Here is a 15410-nt window from a genome sequence, read left to right as displayed (position 1 = left end):
GACTCCTGGGTCCTCTTCCAGTGAGTCTCCAGTGGGGGCTGCCTTTTCTCCTGTGGACTCTCTGCCTTACTGAGGTTCCCCTGAGACTCCCCCTCATATGGGGTGAGTCCTTCTGGACCATGCTGGTTTCTGGTAGCTCCACTTTTCTTCTACTGCGACTCTTGCCTTTTTCCAGGCTTGTTGGTGGCATTTCCAGGCCACAGACAGACTGCGATCTTCCATCTGGTGTGGGACGTCGACTGCATCCTGCAGGAACTCTTCTCCGGCTCCAGGACTGCATTCCTGACCGTCTTCGACGTACCGTCGACCAACTACTGCAACCACAGGTGGGTGGGTAGTGGCTCCTGCCACCACTGGACACTCCTGCAACTTCTGGACTTGGTCCCCTTCTTTTTCAGGTCTTCCTATTCAGGAATCCTCTGCTGGTTTCTTGCAGTCTTGCCTAGGTGTTGCATTATCTTCATTTTCAGTCCTTTTTGTGGTTTGGGGGAAAATCCAGTAACTTACTCCTTTCTTTCTGGTCGCTGGGGGGCACTGTGGTACTTACCTTTGGAGTTTCCTTGTTCCTCCAACTCCCATCTACAAATTCCACTTATCTAGGTAGGGTCATGTTTTTACATTCCATTTCTTTTAGTATATGGTTTGGGCTCCCATTAGGGTCACTATTGTCTGTTGCTATTGCACAGTTTTCTATTGCTTTGTACGCCTATTTGTGATTACTAGTGTACATATCTAGTGTGTTACTTACCTCCTATTGGAGGGTTGCCTCTCTAGTACTTTTTGGTAATTGGGTCACTAAAATAAAGCACCTTTATTGTTGTAACACTGATTGTTTTCCTTCATGTGTGTAAGTGCTGTGTGCATGCAGTGGTATTGCATGAGCTTTGCATGTCTTCTAGATAAGCCTTGGCTGTTCATCCGCAGCTGCCTCTAGAGAGCCTGGCTTATAGACACTGCCTACACTACACTAATAGGGGATACCTGGACCTGGTATAAGGTCCCCACCACTTACCAGGCCAGCTTCCTACAGTGCATGATCGTTATGTCCTGTACAGCCAGTTCTGCCGCCCCCCCCCCCCTAAAAAAAAAAAACCCAAAAAAATAGAGGTGGCAAGATAAACTACAGAGATGGACCAAAGCAGAATCTCCTATAGCGCTTAATGAAGCGCATTAAATGCAAATGAAAGATATCCATCCCAACATAATGGAATGTACTACTTGAAGCTGTTAGATCCTCCAATGTAAATGATGGTAAGCCTCCCTGAATAACAATCATAGGAACACTGTATACTTCAGCCTGTAGTAGTTCAATCCTAATAATAACCTGGACACAGAACACCCCTATAAAATGATAAGAAACACTTCATGAAAGGGTTTTGTGAAAGTGTTTCGTCTCTCACCACTCCCCCCCTGCTTTTCATGTCTTCATGTTTAAACAAGGCATGAGAATATTAGGAAAAGGAAGAAACATAAACTCAGAAAAGGAATACCTTTGCAGGACAGTATGCATGACAATCAATGAATTGCCAAGTAGCACTAATGAAAGATATATGGATTTATGAGATACCTACATGGAGCTGGTTATGGTTATGCATATTAGTTAAAATTAGGTTAGTTTGTTCAGTCATTTTTTCTTTGTGTGCACACTGTTGTACAGACTTCTGAGTAGGTTTTTAAGAAACTAACAAAATAAATATGTTGTATAAGTCTGAAAGATATGGTGTATGTAGGCCTGTGTCCGCAAGACATAGTGGTTGCTCTAATGTGCCCTGAGAGGTTTTGTGAGTTGTCATATATCCTAATGAATGCGTGTTACATCCATCCATTTTACTCACAATGTCCAACAGATTTGCATAATTGCCACTAAAGAGCATTGAAAAATCAATGGGAGCCTGAACTGAGGAGGAGCAGCAACTCTTAAATCTAGATGCCATTAAGTGCTCCTTAAGTTTACTACTAGAGACCTGAAGAGGAATGTACCAATTGACTTTAGAGGACAGAAAGCTACGTTTTAACTGGTTTAGGCTTTTGAATACAATGTATGTTGTCTGAAAAACAGTACATACAGTTGTACACTAGGGGCCAGTGCAGTGCTCAAAGTGGTGCTTGGACATGGTTTCATCTCCTCAGCCTAGACATTCCTAGACCATTGCATATAACACCATTAAGGAACTGTCAAGAAAGGCTTTTGGGAAGGTAAATATTCAAGGCAGTACACTACATCAATCTGATATTTACTGTGGTCCTTACCACCAAGATCCTTGCTTTTTAGTGATGAGGGGAGAAGTGACTCATGCCTGTTAGTTGGAAATGGCAAACCTTATCCTCAAAGGTGCACTGAAGTTTGAGTGATGCCTCAGAGGGGATACCTACTTTTTCTTTTACTTTTTGTCTTGCTTTAAGTCCAGGTCAAAGAGGTTGGCTCTTTTGACAGTAGCAAGAGAATATCTGCCCTTTGCTCCAAAGATTTTAAGTTCTGTTTTGGTGTGATATATTTGTAGTTACAGTTTATTCACTTCTGAATGTCCCATATCTAGGCTAGGCCGGGATTCATTAAAACCCATTTTCATATAGATTTGGGTTTCTTCTACAATGGATTGCAGTGATACATGACAGTATTACAATACATCAAAAAGTGGCCAGATGTATATTAAACACAGTCTTGGATTGTGCCTTTCCTACCAAGACTCTGTAATCAAGCTTGCTGGTTTCTGATAGAAATGGTACTTGCTTGACGTGTTGCATTCATTGCTCCATTAAAGATTGGAGTTTTCTAACTGACTATTCTAGGCCACAGCCACTTTGGATAATCACTGAAAAAGGACTGCATGGAACGCAGACTTTAGAGGCAGAGACAAGTATAGCATTACAAGGAGAAAGCTGCTTACACCATCCTCTAAAAACCCTATTGGATAAGGTACGGGATTTGGTAGAAGTCCAAAATGTTTGTAAATGTTGGACTGTGGCCTTTTCTGGTATATTTTGCCAGAACTGGTGTAGGAAGTTGGCTCTATATATACTATTTCAAAGTAAGAAAGAGTGTGCGCAGAGTCCTAGGGTTCCCACTAGAGGTAAGATAGTCGCAAAAGTAGATAATTCTAATGCTCTATTTTGTGGTAGTGTGGTCGAGCCGTCGGCTTATCAGAGAGTAGTGTTAAGCATTTGTTATACACACACACAGGCAATAATTGAGGAACACACTCTCAAAGACTTACTCCAGGCCTATAGGTTTTTATATTGAAAAATATATTTTCTTAGTTTATTTTAAGAACCACAGGTTAAAAATTTACATTAAACACTTTAACTGTAAGTTACTTCACTTAGATACTTTAGGAACTATGTATAAAAGCAATATCATATACAGTCTTTGTAAATAAAACAAAAAAAAATGTCAAGAAGCTATTTTCAAAGTGGACACTGCAAAAATCAACAGTTCCTGGGGGGAGGTAAGTAAAGGTTAGATTAGGAGGTAAGTAAAACACTTACAAGTCTCAGTTCTGGGGCATAGGCAGCCCACCGTTGGGGGTTCAAGACAACCCCAAAGTTACCACACCAGCAGCTCGGGCGGTCAGGTGCAGAGGTCAAAGAGGTGCCCAAAACACATAGGCACCTATGGAGAACAGGGGTGCTCCGGTTCCAGTCTCCCAGCAGGTAAGTACCTGCGTCCTCGGGGGGCAGACCTGGGGTTTTTTGTAGAGCACTGGGGGGGGGACACAAGTAGGCACACAAAATACACCCTCAGCGGCACAGGGGTGGCTGGGTGCACTGTGCAAAGCAGGCGTCTGGTTTCAGGTAGGAATCAATGGAGGAACCCAGGGGTCACTCCAGCAGTGCAGGCAGGCACGGGGAGGGCTTCTCAGGACAGCCACCACCTGGGCAAGGCAGAGGGTCGCCTGGGGGTCACTCCTGCGCTGAGGTTAGGTTCCTTCAGGTCCTGGGGGCTGCGGGTGCAGTGTTGGTTCCAGGCGTCTGGTCCCTTGTTACAGGCAGTCGGGGGCGGGGGGGCGCCTCTGGATTCTCTCTGTAAGCATCGCTGTGGGATCTCGGGGGGGGTCGGCTCTGGTTACCCTGGGCTCGTAGTTGCCGGGGAGTCCTCCCTGAAGTGTTTGTTCTCTGGATCTCGAGCCGGGGGCGTCGGGTGCAGAGTGGGAAGTCTCACGCTTCCGGCGGGAAACTTGAAGTCTTTGAAAGTTGCTTCTTTGTTGCAAATAAGTAGCTGGTTTTGAACAGGGCCACTGTTCACAGGAGTTTCTTGGTCCTTTAGTCCAGGGCAGTCCTCTAATGCTTCAGAGGTCGCTGGTCCCTGTCGGATGCGTTGCTGGAGCAGGTTTTCGAAGTTGCAGACAGGCCGGTAGGGGTGGGGCCAAAGCAGTTGTCGTCTTCCTCCTTCTCTGCAGGCTTGTAGGTCAGCAGTCCTTGTTTCTTCAGGTTGCAGGAATATGATTTCCTGGGATCTGGGGAGCCCCTAAATACTGAATTTAGGGGTGTGTTTAGGTCTGGGAGGGCAATAGCCAATGGCTACTGTCCTTGAGGGTGGCTACACCCTCTTTGTGCCTCCTCCCTGTGGGTGAGGGGGCACATCCCTAATCCTATTGGGGGAATCCTCAAAACTCAAGATGGAGGATTTTTCCAGGCAGGGGTCACCTCAGCTCAGGAGACCTTAGGAGCCTTGCCTCCAAAAGTGGGGGCAGTGGCCGGAGGGGCGGGCATCTCCACTATCTGGGATGCCCTGGGGCACTGTAACAAAAGGGGTGAGCCTTTGAGGCCCATCGCCAGGTGTTACCGTTCCTGCAGGGGGAGGTGAGAAGCACCTCCACCCAGTACAAGCTTTGTTCCTGGCCACAGAGTGACAAAGGCACTCTCCCCATGTGTCCAGCAACAGTTCTGGTGTGTGGCAGGCTGGCAGAAACTGGTCAGCCTATACTAGAAGTTGGATTGGTATTCAGGGAGCATCTCTAAGATGCCCTCTGGGTGTATGTTACAATAAATTGCACACTGGCATCAGTGTGCATTTATTGTGCTGAGACGTTTGATACCAAACTTCACAGATTTCAGTATAGCCATTATGGAACTGTGGAGTTTGTGTTTGATAAACTCCCAGAACATATACTCTTATGGCTACCCTGCACTTACAATTTCTAAGGTTTTGCTTAGACACTGTAGGGGCATAGTGATCAAGCCCATATGCCCTCAATTGTGGTATAGTGCACCATGCCTTAGGGCTGTAAGGCCAGCTCGAGGGGTGACTTACCTATGCCACAGGCAGTGTGAGGTTGGCATGGCACTCTGAGGGGAGTGCCATGTCCACTTAGTCATTTTCTCCCCACTGGCACACACAAGCTGTGAGGCAGTGTGCATGTGCTGAGTGAGGGGTCCCCAGGGTGGCATAAGACATGTTGCAGCCCTTAGAGACCTTCCCAAGCATCAGGGCCCTTGGTACCAGGGGTACCAGCTACAAGAGTGCCAGGGTTGTGCAAATTGTGGGGACAAAGGTACAGTTTAGAGAAAAAACACTGGTGCTGGGGCCTGGTTACCAGGGTCCCAGCACACTTTCAAATCATAACTTAGCATCAGCAAAGGCAAAAAGTTAGGGGGTAACCATGCCAAGAAGGCATTTCCTTACAACTGGCAAGGTAGCCAATGACCAAAAATTGGCTGCAACAGAAGAAAAGAGTGTTCACAGGCATGTGTGGCTGTAGATACACATGCTTCACATGCTCCTCCCATCTAGTGTTTGTTTCAGAGTGTTGCAAGTTGTTTTTCTTCAAAGAAGCATTTTTGAGTCATATGATCGAGTGACTCCTCCTTCTCGGTGATACTGCGCATGGGCATCAAGACCTTTGTTAGATTCTTTACTCTCCGCAATTGGGTTCGGACGTGTGTCTCTTTGCTCCGTCTCCCACTTGCTCCAGATTCAAAACATTCTTTTTTCGTCTTTTATCCATCTATGGCTTTGTTCTCTATCGCTTTTTCTCACATTCTCACGCTCATCTCACTCCATCTTTCGGGGTACGGATCAAAGGCCCTTCAGGGCATCCTTAGCTGTTCAGGTCTACTTCAACACGTGGCACCAACCAATATGCTTTGCTAATGGAACGGATGCCGTTTCGCTTCTGTCCTTGGTGCCACTTTAATTTCCCACAGACTGACAAACATCTGGTGTGTTACCAGTTTCTCTCCCCCGACCATCAAGAATCCTCCTTCAACACCTGCAGATTCTTCCGGTCAAAAAAGACTTTGAGACCAAAGAGCTAGACGACTGGAGATAGTGCACCAGACTCCGGAAGACAATCTGGACATCTTCAGGGAGGAGCACGCACAACATGAGGCTTTTCCCATCCAAGTCTCCAATTCTGACGTCCAGTCGGACATCAAAAGCCACGAGGTGACATTGGCGCCACCCTTGAGTATCTTGCTCCCTCCTGCCCCTTCTAAGACTTCTACAAGGCCCATTACCAAGGTCGCCGGACCACCACTGCCACCAGGCCATGAGCGGCTCTGTAAAACAGTCTCGGATGCCCTGCCTTCTGGCTCGGCACTGAAATCTACCAAGACATTGTCTTTGGCATTAACCTCAACATCTTCGGTCCAAGACATTGTGGCAATTTCCATTCAAACCTGGGCTCTGACAACTTTGACACAGAGCCGACCAAGTGCAGTGCTTGGCTGCAGAGCTCAGTATTTCATCCTGACATATGTGTCCTATGACAGCAAGACTCTATTTGGAATGCTTGTCGACGGTGCCCTAAACTGAATCAAAGAACCATATGCACGTACACCTTAGGAAGCTGAAAATCAAGACATCCTTCGTGATTGTCACTTTGCAGGTGGTCATCGCAGTGCTAGAAAAGGGAGAATTCATGACTCCACATACTCATTCATCCCAAGCACCAACAGTGACTCAGGGTCTGGGTTCCCAGTCAGCTTTACCAATTCAAGGCACTTCACTTCGGCCTAAAGTCTTCCACAAGTAATGTCATTAAGCGCCTGGCCCCAGTCGTAGCTCACCTGAGTGAGGTAGGGGCTTCGTATTTTTCCCTATGGAAGTTTACTAAAGGCTCAAGGGATGCCACATGCAGTTTTATCTACAAATTTAAGTCTCACACTCTTTCACCACTCAGTCTGAATATGTGCAAGTCAAATCTGTAGCTAGCCAGAAAAATCCAGTTCCTAGTCATGATATTGGACGTGATTCAGGGCAAGGCACCTTTGTCCCTGGAATACATGTCCAAACTGTTGTCTCTGGCAAGAGATTTTTGCATGGACCAAGCTACTCTTTGTAGGTTTGCACAAACCTACAAGTCCCTCTTAGTCCTTGTTTCCTCCTGGATAGCATTGATTTCTTTCTCCTGGCTTTGAATGCATCCATTTCAACAGGAACTGGGACAACAATGGCAACAGGCCTTTGGATCATGGAATAATGTTATGCAATAATCTGTGGCCTCCAGCAGTCTCTCCTTTAGTGGGAAATGTCTTAGACGTCGTCAATGGGGCTGCCCTTTAAAATTTCCAAAGCCTTGAAATGTCCCAACAATAGATGCATAGGTGGAACGCTGGGGGCTTAAATGCCGGACTTACCCATGAAAGGCTGTTGGACAGAGAAGGACATAGACTCCAAGCTTTACTACAGAAGGTATGAGGGCAGTATTGAGAAGGACAGGCAGCAAAACTTCCATATTTCATGTCAATAAATGAAGGACAAGGTTACACTTCCTGTATGAGAAGGCACAAGAACTCAGGCATTGGGCAACCATCAATGAGGTATCTCTCTCAATAGAACATTTTCTGGTCCTCAGCACTGACAATGCAGTTGTCCTAGACTACTGTCTACCAGGCTGGCATGAACGGGAACTGCTTCTGGACCAAAGAAAGTGATACTGGGTTCATCCTCAACTGGATAATGTTGCTGCTCATTTGAACAAGAAAAACGAGTTCTTTGCCAGTAGGCACTGACAGCCAGGTGCCAGTGGAGAAGCGTTTTTCCTGGCACAAGAACTTTGAATGCACTTTTCCTTAGTCCCCCATCGGCTACCCCAAGAGAGAACATTGTACTCTGATTTGAACAGCCTGTGGATAACCATCGCAATACTATTTCACAAAGCTGCTGTAGTTGCCGTCCTAATGATAAACCTGGCTGATCTATAAAAAAAAAAAAGTCATCTTTTGCACGCCAAGTTAAAATTCTTCAAAATCACTGCCTGGCTTCTGGCTTACTGCATTTGTTTTGTCCATTACAGAGTGCACCTACTAACTGAACTGTCTTACCCGATGGTACCCTACCTGGTCCTCCTAGCCAAGGTTAATTCTCCCATATACAGTGACTAGAAATCCGAACCACGGACCAGCTCTTTTCCTTCTTCAGATAAATGGAAGAGGTCATCCAATTACAAAACTGTCCAGTGATGTGGATTTCTGCTGTCTAGCACCTGTCACCACAATAAGGCTGTCTTCTTGCAGCAAAAGTGACTGCTTTGTTCCAGACGAAGTATGTCTTTAATAGTGACATTGTACATAGTTCTCTTATGTGTCTGATAAACCTCCACATTGAAGAACAAACATGCTTCACCAAACTTTACTTCCTGGGCCAGGGGCTGGTTTGTTGATGGATCAAGGAGTACTGTACAATCTCTATCTCAGGTGAGCCTGCTTCTCACTTTTAAATGCATTGATATACGTAATGCTTCCTTTTCTGAATCAAACGTGGATTTATGAAACATCCAATGCTTGGAAAGAAGTAAGTTACCTACATGTAACTGCAGTTCTCCTGCGTTGGTATATCTCAGATTCCCCGGTCAGAGGCTCACTTTGTTCATCTCACCCTTTACTGTTGTGCTATGAAATCTGAGGTGAGTCGGCCCGTAGGGTGTGTGTGAAAAGTCTCACTGGCTGAAATTTGTCAGATTCCAATAATTTGAATGTACTACTAAGAAACCATGATTCTTTTCCCTAGGACATGTTAATACTTTTACCTCTGTGCTAAAACATGATGGGTAATAATTCAAGCATGTGAATCTATGAATGATGCCAACCCTGAAAATCTTTAATTACAGGTAAGTAATATTTCTAATGATTGTTTGCTATTATTTTGCTTGAAACACTAGTTTTCAGTTTACAGTATTTAGTTCGTGATATAGACTAATTTAGTAGCAGATTGCCATAACTATTTGTTTTATATTGTGTCACTAGGAGTTAAAGTCTAAGAGACAGATGACTGTCCCCTTTTCAAATAACTTATGCCCAGTTATTCCTAAATTGGTCAGACTGTGGTGCAGGGTCGCCCTAGAAGGAAGAATTGCACATACAAACATATTTCAGAAGTGTCTGTTATCTTGACCACTGGCCCCAGGCACTCTTTTCAGCGTCAACCTTGCGAGGCTCTGTTTATTCCTTCTTTTATTTTAATCCACTTCTTTAAGCTGTTGATGTCCACCAAACAATGTTAATAACCCTTTCAATATTTAATGTACGTATTGTGTTTTAATTCCTTTAATTTTATTTGTAAACTGTTGATATTTAAAGAGAACTTGCTAACCAGAAAAAAATTCTGAATTTTCTTCAGGTTGTTTCTTGCCTTGGAACGGGATGATGACATTTGGGACGCCATTGATGACATTTAACAAAGGTTTTTGAAACCATAAAAAGGAGGAGCGCACGAATGACAGATGCAGCTCAATGATTTTCCTGTTATCGCACTTTAATCATGCAAAATGCTTAAACAGCAGTTATTATGGCTGCAGGAAGCCAGGCATGTCAATATTCCTAAATCAATGAAAGAACTTGTTAAACTCTTCACTTTTTATGTAAGTTGGCAACTGAAGGCACATAATACTAGAATTAGGAAAAAAGGAATAGCAGGTATTATAATTCATGTTATGGATTGTTTGAGGTTGAAATGTGTTACTGAATAGGTGATTCTGGGTACAGTATATATATATTCTGCCAGGCAGACACGTGGCATAAAGCACCAAAAATATTTCTTTGCTACACAATAATAATATGGTACTGTAATTTTTAGAGAAACGTGCTGAAACTGGCTACTAAACCACAGTTTTGTTCTACTACAAAAATGAAAAAATTGTAGAAAATGCAAATATATTTTGCTTGAGATCTGGACTAGGCAACGTAATTGTTTCGTTGAGTCTATTTCATTCGGAGTCATTGCAGGGGGTCAGTGTCATTGCGACTCATCCCCACTGTGACTCACTCTCAGCTGCCCTGCCGCCCTCTCTTCACTTCCAGCCTCAGTGCAGGATCTGAGGTTTGAAGTAGTATCAAAACTACGGAACCCTCTAGAGAATGGAATAAGGCACACAAAGAAAGTAGTTTGAGCAAACGTGCATGTCTGCTGCCTCCATTGAGTGGCGTCTGAAAGGGTTCCATTTTCCAGCCCTCTCAGATCGGCTCAGCTTGCGAACATTAGATTTGCATGCCATGTAAACACACACAGTGGTGCTGTTAAACTGCACTATGGTGTAATTGACACAATCTGAACGTAGTTAAGAATCACCAACACACATATTCCAAAATGCATAAGAAAATCCACGACCATTCAGAAGGCACATAACAAAATGTGGGTACAGTTAAAAGTTTTCCTGAATCTTCTGAGCATGCTGTTCTCCTTCCTATATGTACTAAAAATCTGATTGAAAAGATCCTTTTTTTCTTTTGAATGGTCTGCTGTGAAATCACACTAAACTGTGCCATTGGTCTTCAAAGTTTTGGAAGCTCCTGCGCCAACCAGAAAGGACTTCATAGTTATTTATTGAGAGAATGTGGAGTTCAGCATCAATACAGGCTCCTGTAAAGTACTAACAAGTAATAACTTGAGCTGAATACCCACTAGGTCTACGTGCCAGCAGAACATCTGGTTGTCTGTGTGAATGTTTTCTTTATGAGACAACCATTGCTTGGTTAAATGTTCTTTCTTTTTTACTTACTCCTGTAAGTTTTATTGCACACAAAAGTAAGCTGCGGAAATCCGTTTATCAATGGTAATTTTCATTAGTGAAATAGAATCATTTTGGATGATGTGTTTATTAGAGCTGATTTCCTACGATGAAAGCTAGGATTTCAATATTATTGTGTGGCCTATTTATGACGTTATGGGTAAGAGATCTTCTATTGAAAAAATATTTGCAAAATGGCTCTACTTTTTAGGTTCACAAACTGCAATACCAACCAACAAGCCACTTCAGCCTTTAATCCTTCTATCTTCAAGAGCGTATATATGTAATGTCTCTAGCATAGAAATTTTTCAAAAAGGCCTTTATTTTTATGATACATATTATGACCATAAGATCATCACCTCTTTATCGTAGATTATGCCAGAGTCTCAATTTGTGAGGCACCATTTAAGTTTTTTTATTTTTTATTATCATACAGGCGGAGCACAAAAATGCCCCAGTGACTGATTTATAAGCACAACCTCCCACTTTCCGTTATATGAACTTTTGAAATGATGTCCTCAACATTTTGTTTCTTGAAAATATTGCTCCTAGAGGTTTTAAACTTTGGGAGTGGATCGTCGATGACTTTACTGAATACCAGGGTTTTGCTATAAACACAGTGCAGAGTGCTCCGTGCCCTGTTTCTCCCTTTTTTAGAAATTGGCAGAGTCTCTTTGCATCACTCTTCCAAAACCTGCCTGTTTTTGACGTGAATACCCTTGGTTGTGAATTTGGAGCACCATGAATGTTCTGACACATATTAAAAGCAAAACCAAAATATATGTCTTTAACATATTTTGAGTAAAATTCTTATTTATTTTTAAAATGAATGTCCTAAAACGTACATAAACAATTAAATCTGCACTTTTGAAACCGTCGTAGTTCTGGGTTTGCATTTTACAGTTGTATAATTAGCCAATAGTTTGCCATCATGATATGTTTAGAGATGATTTGGCCATTGCTTAGCTGAAACCTAAAGCTTCCCAAATGCTGTTTAAACCCTGAGATGGCCTATGTCTGTGCTTAAATGAGCTCTATGTCAGGTGGCTCCTTCTAAAATTCTTTGGGAAAAAATTTATTTTGGGAAATCCAGGACAAAAATTTGTAGTCCAAAGTCCCACTTCCCCATCGACCTCCTGCTGGAATTTCCCACATGAAATTGATCCCTTTCATTGAAAATAGCTGAGATCATAGGTGGAAACCACAATACTTTTTCGTCTGGCATGGCCCATCAGTGTAAATTGTACTTATGATTTGTGAAAGCTGCAGTGGTGACCACGCTTCTCCCAATCCAGATGTTCATTGTTAATGGAACAGGCATTTCCACATTAAGGACTAGAGTCACTTTTTATGGTTTATGTTTCCTTAGAAATGTTTGGGGCAGTGCTGGGGCTCAGTAGGACTCCTTGAAAATTAGAAACATTAACTGTGTGTCATCAGGTAATCACATCTATTGCTGCATACCATGTGATTAAGGTCATCATTATTATTTTTCTGTTTTTTTTTTTATTATGGTCTCTGTGTAACAAGATTTCAAGTAAGATGAAATTCAGTTCTAAAGCAAACATGCACAACTTCGTGGCAGTGAAGCTATTTTTTCCCAACGAAAAGTGTGAAATTGTGCATGTTGCTAAAGCTTTTCTCATTTGAGGAAACTTTACCATAAACCTCAGTTGATCATGCTGTTGTCTTCTGCTAAAGAACATGAATGATTCTTCTGGTAAATATCTGAAAACTTTTTAAGCACGCCAAAACATTCAAATAGAGAAATGTGGTGTATTTTTTTGTAAAAATAAAAAATAAAAATGAAGGGAGTGGTTATTTATAAGATAAGCTGTTCCAGTGAAAGTGTTATATCACTGGACCTACCTCACCCATTGTGATGGCTATGGTGAGTAATAAATGGCTAAAAAATAATAAAATCAAGGAAATGCAGCTAGGGAAAAAACAGACCCTTGGTTATTGAAGCCCTGAGTTGTTCCCTTCCGAAAACAAAATTACCAAAGGGCTGCATATGTTAATCTCATTCATGGCGCAAACAGATTGAAATGCGTCGTTTTGGTCTGACCTGTAGATGTCCCATCTTAGACCAACTTTATCCTTCCTTTACAGATACGTTTGTATAATTCAGAAAGTAGTTCTATTATTCCTAGCGAGTTTTCACTAAAAAGACACAGTCTTCAGTTTAAAAAAGATCCCTAGTCGGAATATTTTGTCTTGTCTGGTGTGTCTTTCACTTTATCTGCTCCATGACTTCTCAGTGCTGATGAAACATCGCTTTTAAATTTCTTAATGCTTGCTCTTGAAGGCTGCCCTGACTTATGGCGTGGCACCCATTCATTTTACTTGATATAAGAGGCAGGCTGATGATCTGCAAAATTATACCAAAAGTGACCCCTTAAATGATTATAAACCTTCCTTAGGTAATACAAGTGTTCTAAAAAAATGCAGTTTATTATCCTTCTTGGGGACAGCAAAAGGGTATTAATAGCAGAAGTAGAAAGACTTATGTTACACATGCAAACAATTTTGACTGTTTTGTTGAGCATTCATACTTGCACCCATAATGTAACAGCCTTAGAGTCACAAACAAATGTTAACATATCAAGTCAAACATGATTTTGTGGTGTTATTTTTAAACCCAGTCTGTTTTATGGTGATTACCTAACTTTATTTTCATGAAAAAACCGTCTTGGAATGCAGAGAGCAGTGGTTTAAAATGCTATTGCTTTCTTATATAAACCTCACCAAATCTTTTTGAATCTTTCTGGACGTGTACCTCTTGCACAAATAAATGTTACTTTAGGAATGCTGGCTTTCCTTTGTTTATTTGTACATTTTAATCATCCCACTAACAAATAGGCTTTTCCTCTGAGAATGGAAGGTGAGGCTGGCGCACAGGTCATTCTTTGTCATCTATATACTTCAGAGGTGATGATACGGAGCCAGTCTGTTGTGCTTTTAGGAGTAAATCTCAATAATATGTAGATGAAAGTGGTAGGGGAGTGAGGTGCAAGGTCCTGTTAAATGTGTACCTGTGTTACCAGTTTGTCATAATAAGGGCCTATATTTTTCATCCATCAAGATTTTATTAAGGTTATGTACCTGCATCGGTAATGCTTTGGTAGATTGGTTACATTTAGAAGAGTAGTGGGAACCTCCCCCCACAAACTGCCAGTAAGCTTTTTGTGTCACAAAGATCTTTTTTTTTTTATCGAGCACGTCTATAATACCAAATCTGTATTTTTTTCAGTTTTCTAATGTTACCGACCCGTTCACAGTACTGTGCCCAGACTACATAAATGTACCATAGTTCCCAGAGCAGCACGGCCGGGGAGGATGCAAAGTTATTCCCTGTAGGCGCTTTAGCCATTTGTAAATCAAAACCTAAGTATGTTAGATAGTGCTATGTTTATCTCTGCTGTTACAAAAGCACCCTGTTTAGATATATCATTTAAAGCATTTTAAATGTAGTACTGGTTAAGACCTTCATCTTAAATCAAACAAAACATTGAACATAAACTAGTAAGTTGCTTGCAGACAACAATCTGTTTATCCACACATCATTTTTTATTGATGTGGTTGGACTGCACGGTGCAACCCACACTATTTTACATTTCTTTGGTTTAAAAAAAAAAAAAAAAGCAGCACAAATAAATAATGGTGAATTGTCAGATCGGTAAGTGCTTTGCATTTATGCGATAACCTGAAAAATGTTCATTCACCTTAAAATGTCAACTTAATTATGGTACAGGGAAGGAAGTATAGAGACTCGTTTTGTTTCTTTTGGTCCACTCAGCTCTGGTGGTTACATTTATTTGCAGTTTGTTTGAGGAGCACTTCGCGTCAAGTGAGTTAAGTAACTAAAGTTTGTACTTTTCGCATACTTTCTGAGGTTAACCCTAAAAATGTTGCACTATCGGCTGGCTGTGTAAAATTAATAAATATAATTTTAAGTTCATGGTAAAAGCAAATAAATAAAATATTTTATTTAAAACACTGCGTTTGTTTATTTTTTTAATAAAAAATCTTTGGGCATATGTTCTCAATCTTTTCATTACCTTTATGGGAGACCTTCAGTAGCCACTTTATTAATTGTTATATCTGCTTTCTCTTCAAAGAGACACAGAGTTGGACTTGTTATGCCACTTTGTTGGCCAGCTTGTACTTCACTGTACTGGCATGATCTCTGAAGGTCCATGAAGAAGAGTAGAGTGGGGTGGGGTGGGTGAGTGGAGTGGAGTGGAGTGAGAGTGAGGATGGTGTCAAGCCTTGCGCATTACGGTCTGCAATGTGTTTTGAGGTGCGTTACCTAACATTTTGTAATAAACGTACAGAAGAATAAATTTCCCTTGTCCTCCATGAAGCTGTGTGATGACTGACACACAGAACAATTCTGTGGCTATTATCTTTCTGACGACATAATTTTCAAGGCACTCTTTTTGTATGTACACTCTGCAATGC

The 15410-nt window shown here is 42.0% G+C and overlaps 1 protein-coding gene across 1 annotated transcript in view; it reads left to right on the top strand.

Annotated features, from left to right (window-relative positions):
* LOC138304555 (E3 ubiquitin-protein ligase RNF14-like) overlaps positions 1 to 14943 on the top strand; it is a 108232-nt gene extending 93289 nt beyond the window's left edge. Inside the window, exon 8 of the mRNA XM_069244708.1 lies at positions 9560 to 14943. Within this exon, the coding sequence (XP_069100809.1) occupies positions 9560 to 9617 (58 nt within the window). The 3' untranslated portion in view covers positions 9618 to 14943. The remainder of the gene's footprint in view (positions 1 to 9559) is intronic.
* Positions 14944 to 15410: the final 467 nt, after the last annotated feature.

The sequence above is a fragment of the Pleurodeles waltl genome, chromosome 7 (genome assembly GCF_031143425.1).
Source record: "Pleurodeles waltl isolate 20211129_DDA chromosome 7, aPleWal1.hap1.20221129, whole genome shotgun sequence".
NCBI classification, from domain to species: Eukaryota; Metazoa; Chordata; class Amphibia; order Caudata; family Salamandridae; genus Pleurodeles; species Pleurodeles waltl.
Note: the sequence above shows the minus strand (reverse complement) of the source record. Positions and strands in the feature narration are given on the sequence as shown.